This window comes from Malaclemys terrapin, chromosome 8 (assembly GCF_027887155.1).
Source record: "Malaclemys terrapin pileata isolate rMalTer1 chromosome 8, rMalTer1.hap1, whole genome shotgun sequence".
NCBI classification, from domain to species: Eukaryota; Metazoa; Chordata; order Testudines; family Emydidae; genus Malaclemys; species Malaclemys terrapin.
In genome coordinates, this window is record NC_071512.1 from 1,764,067 (window position 1) to 1,785,301 (window position 21,235).

The following is a 21,235-nucleotide window of genomic DNA, read 5'->3' on the forward strand; positions in this document are numbered from 1 at the left end:
GGAGAATTGATTAAGTCTTGCCCAGTTTAAGACTTGACCCTGAACAGACAGCCATCTCCACCATGAAGCTGACAGTTGTCTTCACGCTTGTCACCCTGGCGGTTTGCTGCTACTCAGGTAAGCGAGCTGTTGGCTGCAGAACACGGTGCGTATGGAACCTCTGCAACCGACGATGCCTTGGTTGAAAACTGCAATTCTTCCTGCTAGGGAAAAATTCACTCAGGGCCTGATCCCCTTCCCTTTGATGTGACTGGAAAGACTCCTGACCCCAATGGGATCTGGATCAGTCCCTCAGTCAGAATCTGTACGATAAATAAGGATGCTAATTACAAAGCAGCATTTAAAATAACTTGCAAATATTTCAATATAGTCAGTGATCTGAACAGGGCAGTCTTGTAATCTCTGCAGGCTGCCATCTTTAAGGGAACTGCAGCAGTCACATCCGAGCTGCAGCTAGAGCCGGAGGGTTTTTGAACATGACATTAGGGAGTTAAATCCCCAAATGCTGTTGGGGTTGGGCTCCTCTGAGCATCTCTATAAATGTTTGTACCTTAAACGAACAAACTTGTAGAATTTAATCAAAAATACTGTGTAAATCTGCTGCAGTGTGTGGCTCTGGGAGCAGCTTGGACCTTCCTGTCACGATACATGTCAGCGGATCTACAGCCGGGCTGCTTCTAGAGTCATTATTTCATATGGAAATGGATCAGGCCCAGTCCTGCTCACATGTCTGGTGGGGTTACTCCAGATTACACAGGTGTTAGTAAGAGTCGGATCCGGTGCATTGTGTTTACAGTGAATAACCAGCCATCCTTCAGTCATGGCTTACACTGAGCCAGGGGAGTGGAAATCATTTGATTTTGCAGAAAACTTTACCTGTCAAGGTTTGCGAAATTGAATACTTGGCAAAAGTTTTTAATTAGCAGTTTGTGTCTAGACGACAAAGTTATAAAATTCTTACCAAAAGTCCTAATGTTAGGGAAAGCTCACTTTAAAATGGAAAGCACTTTTAAACTTTAATTTTTTTGTTTCTTTCTCAAAACATTTTAGAATTTTAAATCACAGTGCGGCTGGGTGGTGGAGTGATCTGCGTGGTGAAGGGGCTGTGATGGTCCCAGCGTATCCTTCCCCCCTGAGGGAAAGGTCCGTGGCCTGGGAGCAGAGTGCTGCTTTCATCCATGTTATTCAAGAAGTTCTTTTATAACTTTGGCCATTGCCCATGCAATGCTCTGCCCCCTCCTAACACTGAGAAACACCCCGAACGCTTTAGCAACAAGGACATTCAAAACGTTTGTTCGTTCTCCTGTTGAGTTTGTTGGATGATTTTGCCTTGCAGCTTCTGCTCTTCTGGTTGACAATCTTCTGCCAAACCCAGTGACAAACGTAGTTTCCGTTCCTGTTGGCGTCCTCACTGATCTGATTGGAGGGGTACAGGGCTGTGTGAACGAGCTCACCCCCAAAGCGCTGTCTGCCCTTAATAGGGTGCTGGTAAGTCCATCTTCTTTTTCTCCCAATCTAACATTAAGTTCAATATATCAACTTCCTACTAACCTGGATTTTCTATTAATTATTATTATTGTTGTTAAATGGAAATGCTACAGGAAAAAAAACGACCCAAACTAATACCAGTTTGAATATAAGGAGTGAATGGGGCCAAAAGGTAGGACGCATCAAAGAAACACCAAACTCAGAAGGTTTTTCCAATAGCCGGGTGCCCAGGTTTAATTTGCACCATGGCATTTGAGAGAATACACAGACCGGATGTGTATTACCTCCTATGGCGAGGAGATTACCGGCTCTTTGAGTCAGAATTGATACCCAGGGGATATTCCAGGTCACTAATATGTTGCATGTGATGGTTTCTCTGGCCTGTGTTTGAAAGAAAGATATATAAATCTAGATGATATGTTTCTTGTTAATTGCTAACTCTATTGATATTTTTTGCTATCGAATGAGAATTAAGCCAAAGGGCCTTCCTACCTGAGCACCTTTGATCCCTATGTATCTTCTCTGTATCTGGCATCTCCAGTTCAGGGTGGGAGACACTGACGGGGGCTGCAGGAGAAGCCATGTGGAGGAGCTGAAGAGAGACCCTCATTGCTGAGCTCCGACAAGGGTTTTCTTCAGGACCTTTCAGCAACAAATATAAATGAACAAAATGTTACAAAATGCTGCCACTTTTCCTAGCGGTGCTGCTGGGACAGGTCCAAACCTCTTCTGAGCTCACAGCCCATCATGCATCACTCCCTGCCCAGCCCACGGACTCGCTCCCCGTTTGCATTTTCCTGGGTAATGTGCAGCTGAGGGAAAACATTACAAACTGGGGAGATCCACACAACAACCGAGCGTGGAGAAGCAACGTGCCACCAATCCGCATGGCCCCTGTACCAGGGCACTGCTTCTCCCCAGCCTGCACAGGACACACTGCCACGCCCACAGTCTCTCTTGGGTATTTGATTGTCCCCCACGTAACCTAACCAAAGAAGAACAGTTCCTCAGCCCCCCTGGGCTACTGTCACCAGGGGATTTCCCCCCTTTCCCTTTCCGACTCACTCCCCAGCCCTGGGGACCCTGGCAGTGCTGCTGCCTGCAGCCTCCTAACTCTGACTGACCAGGTCTCCCTCCTCCCAGGGCCAGGGGCCCCCTTATAAGCCCTAATCGGGGTCCTCTGGTGCAGCACAGGTGCCCTGGCCCTGCTCCCTGTTAAGGGGCCTGTGTCAGCCTGGGATCGCTCCATGGCCTGGAACCTGACAGACATTGAATTCAAGCTCCTGGGACAGGACAAAGTCTCTTCTTATCCCATCGTGCCTTATTCCCGGCCTAGCCGCAGACTCAGTCCCTTAACTGCCCATTCTGGGTCGTGTACAACTGAGGGGGAAACGTCACAAACTGGGGCGCTCCAGAGCACAACGGAGCCCAGAGAACAGCGAGCAGCCAGTGCGAGTGGCCCTGCCGCCCCCAATATGGCAGCCGTTTACTGCAGCTCTAAGTTGTTTCTTTACTGGTCTTGTGCAATGTAACCCCTGGCCAGGAGCTCAGCTCTGCATTCACTGCTCTTGCTCTGTCTTTTAGGGTATTCTGGGTATACTGAATGTCCTGGGGTAAGGATTCCTGCAGAGCCCGGCGCGGATCTCAGATGGATGAATACCGGACGCTCCCCTCTTCTTCCTCTCTGATTTGAGCTTTCCTCCTATCTCTGCATGCAGCCAAGCTCCCTGTGCTCTCACCTCCCTGGGAGGGCTCAGCATCGCTCCAATCATTGGTTTCAATAAACTACCTGCAATGCACTTCCTCCTTCGTCTGCTTTGCTCAGAGTAGCACAGAGGATGCGGCTGGTTTGGGTCTGAGGTGTATTATAGGGAACAGCTGGAGTTTTTCCCATTGTTGTGAGTTCCTGGCGTGCCCAGGGTGAGGTGGGTGTAAAATGCCCAGTGATCTCACGGTGAAGTGGCCGGTATGGGTGTAACATTCATTCCTCCAACCCCATTTCCCCGCAGAAAACTGACTCAGGCTGGCTCCCTGATGCCAATATGTGCATCTCAATAGTTAACCCTTTAGCGACTGGACTACAACATAAGTGTGCTGGTGTGTGTAACAGGACTTAGGATGATGGAGTGAGGTTTTCCTCCATCTCTGTCCACAGTTTCTGCCCCAGAAAGAAATCTATCTCGCCCTGATATGCCAAACCACCCGGGATGGTGGGACAGATCAATTCTCCCTCTTGGGTCCCTTACCCTTCGACTGAAAGTCTCAGTATTATCAAGATCCAGCAGATTATGCTGTTTAGGCACAGAGAAATCAGTAACATTTCTGGTATCAGTGCATCTCAGAGTTACGGGGAAGGCCTTGACCACAAATGGAAGGGGAAACCAACATTAAATACACCTACAGGAACCATGGAAGGGTCTCTGGGGGCCCAGCATCTTCAGCTCCCTGCCCATCAGTCGCAGAATGTGCATAGTGAAGCTCTAACGGCCATGCTCTGCCTAGTTCCTGGTGCAAAGGAGCGTCATCTTTCGTGAGAGCCCCAGGCAGGGTCTTCGAGGGTCCCTCTTGGTGCTCACTGCATTCAGGGTTTTGTTCCCCAGAATTTCTCAGTGTTTTGCTCCGGATGGGTAGAGACTGTGCATTGGCCAGGGGAGAGGTCCCTGAAGATCCAACAGGTGCAACCAGAATCCCCCTTTTCACTGTCTTTAGCACTTGGATGAGCCGGGGAAACCTCCTCCCTTCCCTGATCCCGTCTCCTCTGGGGAATGGTGCCAGCTCCTATGATAAACTCCCACTCCAGCCACACGCCCTTTGTTCCCCTCTTTGTGCTTTCATGTTTTTAGAGAAAATGTGGTTGAGATAAAACAAGTGAATCCAAAGCTGCTGATGGAGAAGGCTGGGGCCAAAAGGGTACAATCCCCCGCACATGGGTGTTGGACCACAAAAACCACGCTGGTTTAACGTACCTAGTGTGTAGACCCCACCTTGCACTCCGCTAGCAAATCACTCATGTCTCTTCCTGCAAATGCATCTCAGGCTCCTTCCCGATGCATGTCACATTCGTCATGCAGAAACGGATCCACGTGGTGCTTTCTCAGGCACAGAAAAGATTCACTTAGAGCGGTAGCTCTCAATCTTTTTTACTGGTGACCCCTTTCACATAGCAAGCCTCTGAGTGCGACTCCCCACTTATAAATTAAAAACACTTCGGAATATATTTAACACCATTATAAATCCTGGAGGCAAAGCGGGGTTTGGGGTAGTGGCTGACAGCTCGCGACCCCCCCTGTAATAACCTAACAACCCCCTGAGGGCTCCTGACCCCCAGTTTGAGAATTCCTGACTTAGAGGCAGGATGAAAGAGCCTGGAAACATTTGTACATCTCAAACTGAGAGCCGGAGAAAGGTTGAGCTGCTGTCTCCTGAGAGATTTGCAAAGCTGCCGTGTAAACGGAAATCCGGCTGCAAGGCTATTGCAAGGGCTAAGAGTGGCGCTTCTTTCCCCATCCCTCTGTCACCCCCCTGCATTAGCACAGGACGAGTGGGGCTATTTGCTGCCAGCAGGTGGCCCAGGAGAGGGGACAGACAAGCTGCCATTCCGCCTGCCTGCGAGATGGAGGGAGAGCATCATGTGCTCACCTTGAAACCCTCGTCCTCTGGGGGTGGGACCAGCACTGTCAGGGGCTGATCTCCCACTAATTTTGGGTGCTCTGCTCCTCCCTTACATGTCAGATCCAGGATCTATTTGCATACCAGTGACAGGCTGAGGTTTACTCCTGTGCCCAGTGCATGCGCCGAGTGCTGCGCCTAGAATGCTCCTGTCTCTGCACTAGGGGTGGAGCAGTTTGGTGGCTGGACCAAGGGAGTAAGAAAAATGTACTTCTGGGTCAAACAACATTTTTGGGGGGGGGGGGGGGGGGGTCAAACATGAAATGGTTCCTTGTGCTGCTGTGGGAGGATTTTCCCTTTTAAAGATATTTTGTTAAATAAAAGTGAAGTGAATTTTGAAATGAAAAGTGACGGAGACTCCACCACAACCCTTGGCATGATGCGCCAACGGCTAATAACCCTCCCTGTCCAATACTGGCACCGTATTCCCAGTTAGAATGGGTCCATGTTCCATTTCCAGCCGCTGGGCCTTGCTAAACCAGTCTCTGCAAGATTAAAGCGTTCTCTACTATCAGACGTCTTCTCCCTGCCCAGGTACCCCACGCAGTGACGATCCAGAGAGTCCCATGAACAACAGCCTTGGGGATCCAGGCTTTACCACTGATGTCAGAGGAAAGTACAAACGCATTTCTCAGATGCAGAAAGGGCCCGATTCCAGGAAGCATTTAAGCAAATGCTTCAGTCAATCTTTACCCAGGACAGCTCTTAAGCAGGTGATTAAGTTCTTACTTGAATCATGGGCCAAAGAGGGAATTATTCCAAGCTGGATGCAGGAAATGTTTAGCATTGCCAACAGCAGCCAAGGTCAGTAGTGAATAAAATAGATAGAGCTGGTCAGTCATTTTTGCATTTTAAAAAATTAATTGAAAACACGATGCAAATTTTTACATTAAAAAAAACCTGTTTGTTTCAGTTTGATTGTTTGGTTAATTTTGCTGATACTTACCTATGGTTGAACATTCTCAAATATTCCCTTATTGACAAAACGTTTTCCTGAAAAGTTAAAAAAATTGTAAAAAATGTCCTGCCTTTTTTGACATACTCTAAAGGGCTCTTAAAATCGACTTCTGTACTCCTCCCTGGCAAGGGGAGTAGCGTTAAAATCGACTTTGCTGGGTCAAATCTGGGGTAATGCGGACGCAAATCGACAGTACTGGCCTTCGGAAGCTATCCCAGAGTGCTCCATTGTGACCGCTCTGGACACCACTTTGAACTCCAATGCACTAACCAAATACACAGGAAAAGCCCTGGGAACTTTTGAATTCAATTTCCTGTTTGGCCAGCGTGGCGAACTCAGCAGCACAGGTGACCATGCCATCCCCCCAGAATCGTAGCACGTAGAATGTTTCTACACTCCCCGTATCAGCTCCGTCCCTGAGGTTATCGCAGATTAGAAGGTGAAAAAAACCGCACTCACAATGACATGTTTTCCGAGCTCATGCAGTCCTCCTGCACTGATAGGGCACAGCTTAATGCATGGAGGCATTCAGTGGCAGAGGCCAGGAAAGAATTAAGTGAGCGTGAAGAGCGGAGGCAGGACGCGATGCTGAGGCTAATGGGGGAGCAAACAGACATGAAGAAGCATCTGTTGGAGCTGCAGGAAAGCCAACAAGAGCACAGACCCTCACTGCATCCACTGTATAACTGCCTACCCTCCTCCCCATGTTCCATAGCCTCCTCACCCAGACGTCCAAGAACCCAGGGGAGGGGGAGGAGGCTCCAAGCACCCAGCCACTCCACTCCAGAAGATGGCCCAAGCAACAGAAGGCTGTCAGTCAAACAGTTTGATTTTTAGTGTGGCTAAAATAAGCAATACGGGCCGTGAACTTCAGAAAAGCAGATTTTGACTCCCTCAGGGAACAGATGGGCAGGATCCCCTGGGACAATAACATGAGGGGCAAAGGGGTCCAGGAGAGCTGGCTGTATTTTAAAGAATCCTTATTGCGGTTGTAGGAACAAACCATCCCGATGTGTAGAAAGAATAGTAAATATGGCAGGCGACCAGCTTGGCTAAACAGTGAAATCCTTGCTGATCTTAAACGCAAAAAAGAAGCTTACAAGAAGTGGAAGATTGGACAAAAGACCAGGGAGGAGTATAAAAATATTGCTTAGGCATGCAGGAGTGAAATCAGGAAGGCCAAATCACACTTGGAGTTGCAGCTAGCAAGAGATGTTAAGAGTAACAAGAAGGGTTTCTTCAGGTATGTTAGCAACAAGAAGAAAGTCAAAGAAAGTGTGAGCCCCTTACTGAATGAGGGAGGCAACCTAGTGACAGAGGATGTGGAAAAAGCTAATGTACTCAATGCTTTTTTTGCCTCTGTCTTCACGAACAAGGTCAGCTCCCAGACTGCTGCACTGGGCAGCACAGTATGGGGAGAAGGTGACCAGCCCTCTGTGGAGAAAGAAGTGGTTTGGGACTATTTAGAAAAACTGGATGTGCACAAGTCCATGGGGCCGGATGCGCTGCATCTGAGGGTGCTAAAGGAGTTGGCGGATGAGATTGCAGAGCCATTAGCCATTATTTTTGAAAACTCATGGTGATCGGGGGAGGTCCCGGATGACTGGAAAAAGGCTTTAAAAAAGGGAAGAAGGAGGATCCGGGGAACTACAGACCAGTCAGCCTCACCTCAGTCCCTGGAAAAATCATGGAGCAGGTCCTCAAGGAATCAATTATGAAACACTTAGAGGAGAGGAAAGTGATTAGGAACAGTCAGCATGGAGTCACCAAGGGGAAGTCGTGCCTGACTAACCTAATTGCCTTCTATGATGAGATAACTGGCTCTGTGGATGAGGGGAAAGCAGTGGATGTGTTATTCCTTGACTTTAGCAAAGCTTTTGATACGGTCTCCCACAGTATTCTTGCCGCCAAGTTAAAGAAGTATGGGCTGGATGAATGGACTGTAAGGTGGATAGAAAGCTGGCTAGATCGTCGGGCTCAACGGGTAGTGATCAACGGCTCCATGTCTAATTGGCAGCCGTTTTCAAGCAGAGTGCCCCAAGGGTCGGTCCTGGGGCCGGTTTTGTTTAATATCTTTATTAATGATCTGGAGGATGGTGTGGACCGCACTCTCAGCAAGTTTGCAGATGACACTAAACTAGGAGGCGTGGTAGATACACTAGAGGGTAGGGATCGGATACAGAGGGACCTAGACAAATTAGAGGATTGGGCCAAAAAAAACCTGATGAGGTTCAACAAGGACAAGTGCAGAGTCCTGCATTTAGGACGGAAGAATCCCATGCACTGCTACAGACTAGGGACCGAATGGCTAGGTAGCAGTTCTGCAGAAAAGGACCTAGGGATCACAGTGGACGAGAAGCTGGATATGAGTCAACAGTGTGCCCTTGTTGCCAAGAAGGCTAACGGCATTTTGGGCTGTATAAGTAGGGGCATTGCCAGCAGATCGAGGAACGTGATCGTTCCCCTTTATTCGACATTGGTGAGGCCTCATCTGGAATACTGTGTCCAGTTTTGGGCCCCACACTACCAGAAGGATGTGGAAAAATTGGAAAGAGTCCAGCGGAGGGCAACAAAAATCATTAGGGGTCTGGAGCACATGACTTATGAGGAGAGGCTGAGGGAACTGGGATTGTTTAGTCTCCAGAAGAGAAGAATGAGGGGGGATATGATAGCAGCCTTCAACTACCTGAAGGGGGGTTCCAAAGAGGATGGAGCTCGGCTGTTCTCAGTGGTGGCAGATGACAGAACAAGGAGTAATGCTCTCAAGTTGCAGTTGGGGAGGTTTAGGTTGGATATTAGGAAAAACTTTTTCACTGGGAGGGTAGTGAAGCATTGGAATGGGTTACCTAGGGAGGTGGTAGAATCTCCATCCTTAGAGGTTTTTAAGGTCAGGCTTGACAAAGCCCTGGCTGGGATGATTTAGTTGGGAATTGGTCCTGCTTTCAGCAGGGGGTTGGACTAGATGACCTCTTGAGGTCCCTTCCAACCCTGATATTCTATGATTCTATGATTCAATGTGGCCTTGTCCTTCCCTCCTCCCTCACCCCACCTGGGCTACCTTGACCGTTATCTCATTTTTTTAATGAATAAAGAAAGAATGCATGGTTTCAAAACAATAGTTACTTTATTTCGAAGGGGGGAGGGTGGTTGGCTTACAGGGAATTAAAATCAACAAAGGGGCGGGTTTGCATCAAGGAGGAACACACACAACTGTCACTCCGAAGCCTGGCCAGTCATGAAACTGGTTTTCAAAGCTTCTCTGATGTGCAGCGCGCCTACCTGTGCTCTTCTAACCGCCCTGGTGTCTGGCACGAAACGACTGTCTGCCGTTGCTTTCACGGAGGGAGGGGCGACTGACGACATGTACCCCAAACCACCCACAACAATGTTTTTGCCCCATCAGGCATTGGGAGCTTAACCCAGAATTCCAAGGGATGGCAGAGACTGTGGGAACTGTGGGATAGCTACCCACAGTGCACCGCTCCGTAAGTCTATGCTAGCCACAGTAGTGAGGATGCACTCCGCCGACCAAATGCATTTAGTGTGGATATACGCAATCGACTGTATAAAATAGATTTATAAAAATCGACTTCTATAAAATCGACCTAATTTCGTAGTGTAGACATACCCTAAGAAAAGCCAGCTGTTAGAGGAGCTTCACCTGTCATCTATTTACTTTACAGTGAGCTAAGGACCATGAAGAGCACACATGTTACTGTGTCTGCTGTTGGCTTCACAAAGCTGAGGTCGGAAAGTCTCCATCTCCATGCAGAGAATCTCTGGGAAAGATCAGGGAAGCTCCATAGTAGACTTTCTATTTGAGTTGTAACAACACCTTGAGGATGCAGAGGTGTCCCTCTGGCGAGGTGCATCTCCCCAGAAAGAGGTAGAGTCCCCTTCTAAATGGGTTGTTCATAACATTGAAAAAGGAAGTCAAATGAGTCTTCTGAAAGTAGAGGAAGGGGATGAGTAAGTTGTTCAGTGGTTTGAGCATTGGCCTGCTAAACCCAGGGTTGTGAGTTCAATCCTCGAGGGGGCCACTTAGGGATCTGGGGCAAAATCAGTACTTGGTTCTGCTAGTAAAGGCAGGGGGCTGGATTTGATGACCTTTCAGGGTCCCTTCCAGCTCTATGAGATAGGTATATCTGCATATATAAATGTGAGAATGACAAATCAAACCAATCTCTGAAGCAATCAGGACTAACTGACTGCACTATTCATCTGTTGTTGTTTTAACTCTTCCAGTGGAGAGATTTCCAGAAGGTAACTTCTTCAAATGGGAGCCAGGTCAAAAGAGCCAGTACTTGTGTTTAACAAACTCGACAATGCCCATTCCGCGGTACTTTGTCGATGGAGCACAGGGATAAGCAAACAAGTTCAGGGGAAAACAAACACTGCCTTAAAGTTCCTGGAGTCTGTGGCAAGTTTAGCGGATTTTGTTTTGATTTAAGCAGCATTCGCATTTCCAACTTCTAGATGTCTGAGAAACGGACATGCTGAGGAACCATGAGAAAAAAAGTTCTCATTCTCTTTCCTGCCAGGATGAGAAAATTTCCATCCTCACAGCATTGCTACTTTTATTAGTGCTATGAAATTACCTTTACGCTAGCTCTATGGGCTACACTATTCGTAGCATAGTCTGCCATCGCTATACAGGCTCTCCCACATGCTGCAGAAGTGCTGGCACTCAACGTTAGCCGTTATTGCTATTCATGTATTCCGCAGACACAAGGTGTTCAGGATCTGTAAATATAGCACAGTCTACTTCCTTGATGGCCAACTTCCATTCTAGCCAGAGGCGCCCTCGCTCTGGGTCTTGCCAAGCTAACGCATGGCCAATAGTTTTTCATTCTAAGTCCTGCGTAAGAGTAATTGTGACTGTGTGAAATGAATAGACCCCCGGGAGTGATGGAGTTTCCCAGTGGTTGGGGTGGCTGGGATCCAAAGTTTGGCTCAGAACCATTGGAACTCACAGGCCCAGCTAGACGTCAGCAAGCGCCATGTGAGACAGTAATGACAAGGGAATTGATATTGTAACAATACACAGTGAAACCCCTTGCCCATCTCTCACGGGGCTCAGCTGCTCCAAGGATCAGGCCAGTCGCAGTGCGAGGGTATTGAACATTGCAATCGGACAGGCCAGAGCCAGGCCACTTCGTCACATCTTCTGTCTCACACTATCACGGACCTCTTCAGATGTTAATTGCGGAACTAACTAACTAATTTACTCTTCTTAGCATTTATACCTTTTGTTCTTAAAAGTGGCACATGTCCCAAAAATATGCCCTGTAGGAGTTCATTGCTGGTTTTTTATAATAAATATTCTGGAAGAGGGACTACAAAGCAGACACAGACCAAAGCTCAATCAACGTTTACCCTTTTATCCATCATTCACTTGAGCTCTTAGTGTGATGTCATCCAGAGGGGTCATTTTGACCCAGGTCAGCCTGTACCAAGCCCACTGATTGCATGTTTTTACGTTTTCTTTACTTTATGAGCTTGCCCCCCGGCTGATATATTCCAAAGTTCGATGTTGAAATGTACCCGCAGATCGAGCCATTTCAGCACTTCCAGTAAATTCCCATACCAACTGTCATAAACATACAGCTAAGGGTAGCATAAAATCCCTCCTTACCCTGTAAAGGGTTAATCCCGCCTTTATCTGTAAAGGGTAAAGAACCTCAAATAATCTGGTTGGCACCTGACCAAAAGGACCAATGAGGGGAGAAGATACTTTCAAATCTGTGGGGGAAGGTTTTTGTTTCAGGTTCCTTTGTTCTCTCTCCGGGTCAACGAGGAACCAGGGCAGGGAAAATACGTCTCCCTAAGCCATATCTGAACTAAGCATCTAATATTACAGAAATAGTAAGTAATAGCAAGAAAGTGCATTAGATTATCTTTTGTTTTAGCTTATGAATTTTTCCTGTGCTAACAGGGAGGTTTATCCCTGTTTTTGTAACTTTAAAGTTTTGCCTAGAGGGGAAATCCTCTGTGTTTTGAATCTGATTACTCTGTAAATTACCTTTCATCCTGATTTTACAGAGGTGCTTCTTTTACTTTTCTTTATAATAAAGTCTGTTTTTTAAGAATCAGATTGGGGTTTTTAGTGTCCTAAAAACCCAAGGGTCTGGTCTGTGCTCACCTTGGTTACCTATCTGGTTGGTAGATTATTCTCAAGCCTCCCGAGGAAAGGGGGTGAAGGGGCTTGGGGGGATATTTTGGGGAAACAGGAATTCCAAGTGGTCCTTTTCCTGACTCTTTGTCTAACTCACTTGGTGGTGGCAGCGATACCGTCCAAGGGCAAGGAAGAATTTCTGCCTTGGGGAAATTTTAACCTAAGCTGGTAGAAATAAGCTTGGGGGGGGGGTGTCTTTCATGCGGGTCCCCACATCTGTACCCTAGAGTTTAGAGTGGGGAGGGAACCCAGACACCAACTATCTAATGCTAAGAGAATCCCGCTCCCAGAATCCTCTAGCAAATCCAGACGTACCAAGCCATACCAAACTCATGCTTACCACACTTATTCATATTAGCCACAGTAATTCATAATAATTCCGTACCATCCCAACAACTAGCAGCCAGCATGGATTTACTAAGAACGAATCATGCCAAATCAGCTTGATTTCCATCTTTGACAGGGTAACTGGTTTGGTGGATGGGGGAATGTTGTGTACCTGGACTTCAGCAAGGATTTTGACCCAGTTCCACATGACATTCTGGTAGGTAAGCGGGAGAAATGTGGGCTCAACAGAATTACCATTTAGTGGATACATAATTGGTTAAAGAACCACAAACGAAGAATAACTATTCATGGAATGACGTCAGATTGGGGGGAGGTCTCAAGGTGGGGTTCCACAGGCAGGGCCGGCTCCAGGCACCAGGCAACCAAGCACATGCTTGGGGCGGCACCTGGTAAGGGGCAGCCAATCTTGGGATGGCGGGGGGCAGCGCGGCGCAGCATTCTGCGGCGGGGGGCGCTCCGGTGGCGCGGCGCTCGGCGGGGGGTGCTCCGGCAGCGTGGCGCGCGGTGCTCGAGGGGGGGGGGGTCCGGCGGCGCAGCGCTCGGTGGGGGGGGCAGGCTCCGGCGGCGGGGGCTCGGTGGGGCGGCGCTTTTTTTTGCTGCTTGGGGCAGCAAAAAAGTTAGAGCCGGCCCTGTCCACAGGGATCTGTTCTGGGTCTGATGTTATTGAACATCTTTATTAATGACCTGGGTTTAGGACTAGAGAACACACTGATCAAGTTTCAGATGACACAAAGCTTGGGGGGTTGCCAATACTTTGGACGATTGAGCTACAATTCAGAGGGATCTTGATAAATTCGAGAACGGGGGTATAGACAACAAAATGAAATGAAACAAAGACAAATGTAAAGTGCGACACTTAGGGGAGAAAACCAAACGCACAAATACACAAATATTGGCCTGGCAGCAGCGCTGCTGAGAAGGATTTGGGAGTTGTGGTGGATCCCAACCTCAACGTGAACCAGCAAAAAAAAGCAAATGCAATTGTAGGTGCATTAACACAGGCAGAGCAAGTCACGGGAGGTGCTAGTACTGCTCTCCTCGGCGCTGGTTAGGCCTCAGCTGGAGAACTGTGTCCAGTCTTGGTCACCAGTGTATAGAAAGGATGTAGAGAAATGGAACGGCTCCAGAGGCGAACGACGAAGCTGATCAAAGGGCTGGAATGCAGCCATCCGAGCAAAGGCTGAAGGAATGGGTCCGTGGAGTTTGGAAAGAGGAGCTAAGGGGGGTATGAGAGCAGGCTTCAGCTACTGGAAAGGCTGCAATACAAAAGATGGAGAAAAGTTGTTCCCTTTCGCCATCAAGGGCAGGACAAGAGGTGATGGGATCAAACCACAGCAGAGCAGAGTTAGATGAAATCTCAGGAATAATTTCCTAACTGTAAGAACAGCAGGACAAGAGCACAGACTGCCTAGGGAGGTCAGGGAAGCTCCTTCACTGGAGGTTTTCAAAAGTGGGCTGGAGCCACCTGTCTTGGATGGTTTAGACACAATAAATCCTGCATTTTGGCCGGGGGTGAGACTAGATGACCTTTGTAGTCCCTTCTAACCCTATGGTTCTATGATTCTTTGATAGTCCTTTAATCATATCATCTTGGCCTTTTCGTTTGGAATAATTCACTTATTCTGTCTTCCTTTCATACCTTTCCCCATCAGCATTGGGGATTATAGGTTATTGTAACATCTTATGAACTTTTACATACTTTGTGCAGTTGAGCTCACGATTTGGGTACATTTGTAGGCTCTATTGTCACAACAGCTCTCCTCAGGAATTCCTTCTGTTAGCAACCCAGGACTGAACAAGCTATTTTGATGCATGGCAGATTTTTGTCATTTGTGACCCCAAAATGCAATTCTGAAGTACCAACCTGGGATCCAACTCCTTGAGCAACTCGTGCAGTGTGTGCAGCTCTCATGCAGTATGTCTTCGTGAATACACAGGGCACACTCAGAGTACATAGTAGTATTAAGAACAGACTGATATGGAATGTCCATTTCCTTTCCATTTTAATAACACATCTAGATTCAAAGTATTATTGGTTTCCCCCCAGGGAAAAGTTGGAGATTTGTGAGATGGCAAAGAGGAGTTTTTGTTTGTCACAAGCCTAATCTGAAACCCCACTGCATTATGAAACGGTCTGACGTGTGCTACAGCCAAAGGGCACAACGCTCTTCTCCCCAGCCACATCTCCTGTACACGTGCCCAGCCGTTAGAAGAACTTGGCAGGTATCTCTCTTCAGTGGTTTCCATTCCCCTGCAAAGCAGGATACAGAGGGAGGGGTATTTGCATTTTTAACCTGACCGTTAGTTGTGCAAACATGTCAGAGGAATTGCCACCGGAGGTACTGGGAGGAGCACAGGCAGGGTCCCCAGTATATATACAGGCACTGTTCATGTACCGCTCTACAGGAGAATTGATTAAGTCTCGCCCAGTTTACGACGTGACCCTGAACAGACAGCCATCTCCACCATGAAGCTGACAGTTGTCTTCACGCTTGTCACCCTGGCGCTTTGCTGCTACTCAGGTAAGTGAGCTGTTGGCTGCAGAACACGGTGCGTATGGGACCTCTGCAATCAACGATGCCTTGGTTGAAAACTGCAATTCTTCCTGCTAGGGCAAAATTCACTCAGGGCCTGATCCCCTTCCCTTTGATGTGACTGGAAAGACTCCTGACCCCAATGGGATCTGGATCAGTCCCTCAGTCAGAATCTGTACGATAAATAAGGATGCTAATTACAAAGCAGCATTTAAAATAACTTGCAAATATTTCAATATAGTCAGTGATCTGAACAGGGCAGTCTTGTAATCTCTGCAGGCTGCCATCTTTATGGGAACTGCAGCAGTCACATCCGAGCTGCAGCTAGAGACGGAGGGTTTTTGAACATGACATAAGGGAGTTAAATCCCCAAATGGCGTTGGGATTGGGCTCCTCTGAACATCTCAGGGCAAGTCTACACTTTAAATGCTGCATTGAAGACCCTCTTGCCAATGGGAGAGAGTTCTCCTGTCAGCAGAGCTAATCCACCTCCCCAAGAGGCGCTAGCCACCTTGGCAGGAGAAGCTCTCCCATCAACATAGCGCTGTCTACACGGGCGGCTAGATTGGCATAAATGTCTTGGATTTTTCACCCCCTTGAGTGACATAGTTCTACCGAGATAGGTCTGTCATGTAGAGCAAACCTGAGCCTAAATGTTTGTACCTTAAACAAACAAAACTGCAGAACTTTCTTAAATAATACCATGTAATCTGCTGCAGTGCGTGGCTCTGGGAGCAGCTTGGATCTATCTGTCATGATACATGTCAACAGACCAACAGCCTGGCTTCTTCTTGAGTCATTATTTCATATGTAAATGGATCAGGCCCAATTCTGCTCACATGTGTGGTGGGGTTACTCCAGATTTACGCAGGTGTAATTAAGAATCAGATCCGGTGCATTATCTTTAAAGTGAATAACCATCCATCCTTCAATCATGATTTACACTGAGCTAGGTGACTGGAAATTATTCTGTTTTGTAAAATAGTTTACCTATGAACTATCCAAGCCTCTATACAAAATATTAAGAGGTTTGCAAAATCAAACACTTGGCCAAAGATTTTAATGAGCAGTTTGTGTCTGGTCGACAGAGTTGCAAAAATTCGTACTGAAAGTTTAAACTTGAGGAAAAGCTCACTTTGAAAAGGGAATCATTTCAACCTTCATTTTTTGTTTCTTTCTCAACACATTTTAGAATTTTAAATCACAGTGCGGCTGGGTGGTGGAGTGATCTGCTTGGTGAAGGGGCTGTGATGGTCCCAGCGTATCCTTCCCCCGAGGGAAAGGTCCGTGGCCTGGGAGCAGAGTGCTGCTTTCATCCATGTTATTCAAGAAGTTCTTTTATAACTTTGGCCATTGCCCATGCAATGCTCTGCCCCCTACTAACACTGAGAACACCCCGAACGCTTTAGCAACAAGGACATTCAAAACGTTTGTTCGTTCTCCTGTTGAGTTTGTTGGATGATTTTGTCTTGCAGCTTCTGCTATCACAGGCATGGATGACAATCCTCTGCCAGGCGTCGGGACAACTCTTGTGCCAGGCCCTGTGTCAGACCTTGTGTCAGACGTCGTGCCAACTATTGTGTCAGACGTCGTGCCAACTATTGTGTCAGCGTCTGTGTCAGACCTTGTGTCAGACGTCGTGCCAACTATTGTGTCAGACGTCGTGCCAACTATTGTGTCAGCATCTGTGTCAGACCTTGTGTCAGACGTCGTGCCAACTATTGTGTCAGACGTCGTGCCAACTATTGTGTCAGCATCTGTGTCAGACCTTGTGTCAGACGTCGTGCCAACTATTGTGTCAGACGTCGTGCCAACTATTGTGTCAGCGTCTGTGTCAGACCTTGTGTCAGACGTCATGCCAACTATTGTGTCAGACGTCGTGCCAACTATTGTGTCAGCGTCTGTGTCAGACCTTGTGTCAGACGTCGTGCCAACTATTGTGTCAGACGTCGTGCCAACTATTGTGTCAGCGTCTGTGTCAGACCTTGTGTCAGACGTCAGGACAACTCTTGGGCCAACTGTTGTGTCGGAGCTGGTGCCAACACTTAGACCAAACCTTGTTTCTGTTCCTGTCAAGATCCTGAAAGACCTGCTTGAAGGGATGCGGGGCTGTGTGAAGAAGTTCACCCCCAAGGCGCTCTCTGCGCTTAAGAAACTGCAGGTAAATCCACCTTCTTTTTCTCCCAATCTAACACAAAGTTCATTATGTTAACTTCCTACTAACCTGAATGTTCTATTTGTTACTAATTATTACTTATTATTATTATTATTACATGAAAATTCAATAGGGTAAAAAGGACCCAAACTAATACCAGTTTGAATATCAGAAGTGAATGAGCCCACAAGTTAGGACACATAAAAGAAACACAAAACTCAGAAGGTTTTCCCAATATCCTGGTGCCCAGGATCAATTTGCACTAAGTGATAAGAAAGAAAACACAGACGAGACTTTGTCCTTTCTCAGGCGCTTGAATCAAACGGCTGATACAGCCCATAAGTGCATCACTCCTATGGCTAGCAGATTCCATCTGTATTTTATACCCAGGCATGGATTCCAGGGCAGTACTATGTTGTATGGGATGGTTTCTCTGACCTGTATTTTCTTGCTCAGTCCTTAATAGCTTGATTCTTTTTAGCAAACAAATGAGAATTAGACCAAAAGGTTTCCCTATCTGAGCACCCTAAAGTCCTGGGTCCCTTCTCTGTATATAGCATCTCCGGTTCAGGGTGGGAGACACTGATGGGGGCTCCAGGAGAAGCCATGATGAGGAGCTGTGGAGAGACCCCCATTGCTGAGCTCCGACAAGGATTTTCTTCAGTACCTTTCAGCAACGAATTTCAATGAACAAAAATTGCTGTCAATTTCTGCCGCTTTTCCTATCGGTGCTGCTGGGACAGGTCCAAACCTCTCCTGAGCTCACAGCCCATCATGCATCACTCCCTGCCCAGCCCACGGACTCGCTCCCCGTTTGCATTTTCCTGGGTAATGTGCAGCTGAGGGAAAACATTACAAACTGGGGAGATCCACACAACAACCGAGCGCGGAGAAGCAACGTGCCACCAATCCGCATGGCCCCTGTACCAGGGCACTGCTTCTCCCCAGCCTGCACAGGACACACTGCCGTGCCGAGTCTCTCTTGGGTATTTGATTGTCCCACCCATAACCTAACCAAAGAAGAACAGTTCCTCAGCCCCCCTGGGCTACTGTCACCAGGGGATTTCCCCCCTTTCCCTTTCCGACTCACTCCCCAGCCCTGGGGACTCTGGCAGTGCTGCTGCCGGCAGCCTCCTAACTCTGACTGACCAGGTCTCCCTCCTCCCAGGGCCAGGGACTCCCTTATAAGCTCTAATCGGGGTCCTCTGATGCGCACAGGTGCCCTGGCCCTGCTCCCTGTTAAGGGGCCTGTGTCAGCCTGGGATCGCTCCATGGCCTGGAACCTGACAGACATTGAATTCAAGCTCCTGGGACAGGACAAAGTCTCTTCTTATCCCATCGTGCCTTATTCCCGGCCTAGCCGCAGACTCGGTCCCTTAACTGCCCGTTCCGGGTCGTGTACAACTGAGGGGGAAACGTCACAAACTGGGGCGCTCCAGAGCACAACGGAGCCCAGAGAACAGCGAGCAGCCAGTGCGAGTGGCCCTGCCGCCCCCAATATGGCAGCTGTTTACTGCAGCTCTAAGTTGTTTCTTTACTGGTCTTGTGCAATGTAACCCCTGGCCAGGAGCTCAGCTCTGCATTCACTGCTCTTGCTCTGTCTTTTAGCGTATATTGAAGATCCAGCAAAAACATTCCTGGAGAAAGCCGGGCAAGCATCACGGATGAATGAATACCAGACACCTCCTTCGTCTTTCTCGTTAAATTCAGCTTTTCTCTTATCTCTGCATGCAGCCAAGCTCCCTGTGCTCTCACCTCCCTGGGAGGGCTCAGCATCGCTCCAATCATTGGTTTCAATAAACTACCTGCAATGCACTTCCTCCTTCGTCTGCTTTGCTCAGAGTAACACAGAGGATGCGGCTGGTTTGGGTCTGAGGTGTATTATAGGGAACAGCTGGAGTTTTTGCTGTTGTGAGTTCCTGGCGTGCCCGGGGTGAGGTGGGTGTAAAATGCCCAGTGATCTCACGGTGAAGTGGCCGGTATGGGTGTAACATTCATTCCTCCAACCCCATTTCCCTGCAGAAAACTGACTCAGGCTGGCTCCCTGATGGAAAAATAGTGCACCTCAATAGTTAACCCTTTAGCTACTGGACTACAACATAAGTGTGCTGGTGTGTGTTACAGGACTTAGGATGATGGAGTGAGGTTTTCCTCCATCTCTTTCCACAGTTTCCACCCTAGAAAGAAATCTCTCTCACCCTGATATGCCAAACTACCCAGGATGGCTTCCCTGCTGTATTGGGCCCACCGAGGGACAGACCGATTCTCCCTCTTGGCTCCCTTCCCCGTCACCTGAAAATCTCAGTATTATCAAGATCCAGCAGAGAACTCTCTTTAGGCACAGATAAATTAGTAACATCTCAGAGGTACAGGAAAGGCCTTGACCACAAATGGAAGGGGAACCAGCATTAAATACACCTACTGGAACCATGGAAGGGTCTCTGGGGGCCCAGCATCTTCAGCTCCCTGCCCATCAGTCGCAGAATGTGCATAGTGAAGCTCTAACGGCCATGCTCTGCCTGGTTCCTGGTGCAAAGGAGCGTCATCTTTCATGAGAGCCCCAGGCAGGGTCTGTGAGGGTCCCTCTTGGTGCTCGCTGCATTCGGGGTTTTGTTCCCCGGCGTTTTTCAGGGTTTTGCTCTGGATGGGTAGAGATTCCCTGAAGTTCCAACAGGTGCAACCAGAATCCCCCTTTTCACTGTCTTTAGCACTTGGATGAGCCAGGGAAACCTCCTCCCTTCCCTGATCCCATCTCCTCTGGTGAATGGTACCAGCTGCTACGATAAACTCCCACTCCAGCCACACGCCCTTTGCCCCCTGCTTTGTGCTTTTATGTCTTTAGAGTAAAATATGGTTGAGATAAAACAAGTGAATCCAAAGCAGCTGATGGAGAAGGCTGGGGCCAAAAGGGTACAATCCCCCGCACATGGGTGTCAGACCACACAAACCACGCTGGTTTAACGTACCTAGTGTGTAGACACCACCTTGCACTCCGCTAGCAAATCACTCACTCACGTCTCTTCCTGCAAATGCATCTCAGGCTCCTTCCCGATGCATGTCACATTCGTCATGCAGAAACGGATCCACGTGGTGCTTTCTCAGGCACAGAAAAGATTCACTTAGAGGCAGGATGAAAGTGCCTGGAAACATTCGTACATCTCTTGAGAGCAGGAGAAACGCTGAGCTAGTGGCTCCTGGGAGTTTTCCAAAGCTGCTGTGTAAATGGGAATCGCTCCTGGGTGTGCTGGCTGCACGGCTATTGCAAGGGCTAAGAGTGGTGCAGCTTTCCCCATCCTTCTGTCACCCCCCTGCGTTAGCACAGGACGAGTGGGGCTATTTGCTGCCAGCAGGTGGCCCAGGAGAGGAGACAGACAAGCTGCCATTCCGCCTGCCTGCGAGATGGAGGGAGAGCATCACGTGCTCACCTTGAAACCCTCGTCCTCTGGGGGTGGGACCAGCACTGTCAGGGGCTGATCTCCCACTAATTTTGGGTGCTCTGCTCCGCCCTTACATGTCAGATCCAGGATCTATTTGCATACCAGTGACAGGCTGAGGTTTACTCCTGTGCCCAGTGCATGCGCCGAGTGCTGCGCCTAGAATGCTCCTGTCTCTGCACTAGGGGTGGAGCAGTTTGGTGGCTGGCCAAGTGAGTAACAGAAATGTACTTGTGGGTCAAACAAAAAATTTTTGGGGGTGTCAAACATGAAATGGTTCCTTGTGCTGCTGTGGGGGGATTTTCCCTTTTAAACATATTTTGTTAAATAAAATTGAAGTAAATTTTGAAATGAAAGTGATGGCGAATCCACCACATCCCTTGGTACGATGTGCAAACGGCTAATTACCCTCCTTCTCCAATATTTGCACCTTATTCCCAGTTAGAATGGGTCCATGTTCCATTTCCAGCCACT

At 48.2% G+C, this 21,235-nt stretch overlaps 2 protein-coding genes across 2 annotated transcripts; both read left to right on the forward strand.

The window, feature by feature from the left end:
• On the forward strand, positions 1 to 3,280 carry LOC128842212 (secretoglobin family 3A member 2-like). The gene is made up of 3 exons (XM_054038039.1): positions 1 to 117; positions 1,337 to 1,488; positions 3,073 to 3,280. The coding sequence occupies exons 1-3, from the start codon at positions 63 to 65 to the stop codon at positions 3,103 to 3,105; spliced, it is 240 nt and encodes a 79-aa protein (XP_053894014.1). The 5' UTR covers positions 1 to 62; the 3' UTR covers positions 3,106 to 3,280.
• An 8,644-nt stretch (positions 3,281 to 11,924) lies between these two features.
• Positions 11,925 to 19,142, forward strand: LOC128842211 (uncharacterized). The gene is made up of 5 exons (XM_054038038.1): positions 11,925 to 11,980; positions 12,754 to 12,834; positions 15,045 to 15,160; positions 16,648 to 17,333; positions 18,936 to 19,142. The coding sequence occupies exons 3-5, from the start codon at positions 15,106 to 15,108 to the stop codon at positions 18,993 to 18,995; spliced, it is 801 nt and encodes a 266-aa protein (XP_053894013.1). The 5' UTR covers positions 11,925 to 11,980; positions 12,754 to 12,834; positions 15,045 to 15,105; the 3' UTR covers positions 18,996 to 19,142.
• Positions 19,143 to 21,235: the final 2,093 nt, after the last annotated feature.

Excerpts from the sequence above, each read along its gene's own strand:
- LOC128842212 (XM_054038039.1), top strand. The coding sequence starts at position 63 with ATGAAGCTGACAGTTGTCTTCACGCTTGTCACCCTGGCGGTTTGCTGC. Across the intron at positions 118-1,336 it reads GGCGGTTTGCTGCTACTCAG|CTTCTGCTCTTCTGGTTGAC; the intron begins GTAAGCGAGCTG and ends TTTGCCTTGCAG. Across the intron at positions 1,489-3,072 it reads CTGCCCTTAATAGGGTGCTG|GGTATTCTGGGTATACTGAA; the intron begins GTAAGTCCATCT and ends TCTGTCTTTTAG.
- LOC128842211 (XM_054038038.1), top strand. The coding sequence starts at position 15,106 with ATGAAGCTGACAGTTGTCTTCACGCTTGTCACCCTGGCGCTTTGCTGC. Across the intron at positions 15,161-16,647 it reads GGCGCTTTGCTGCTACTCAG|CTTCTGCTATCACAGGCATG; the intron begins GTAAGTGAGCTG and ends TTTGTCTTGCAG. Across the intron at positions 17,334-18,935 it reads CTGCGCTTAAGAAACTGCAG|CGTATATTGAAGATCCAGCA; the intron begins GTAAATCCACCT and ends TCTGTCTTTTAG.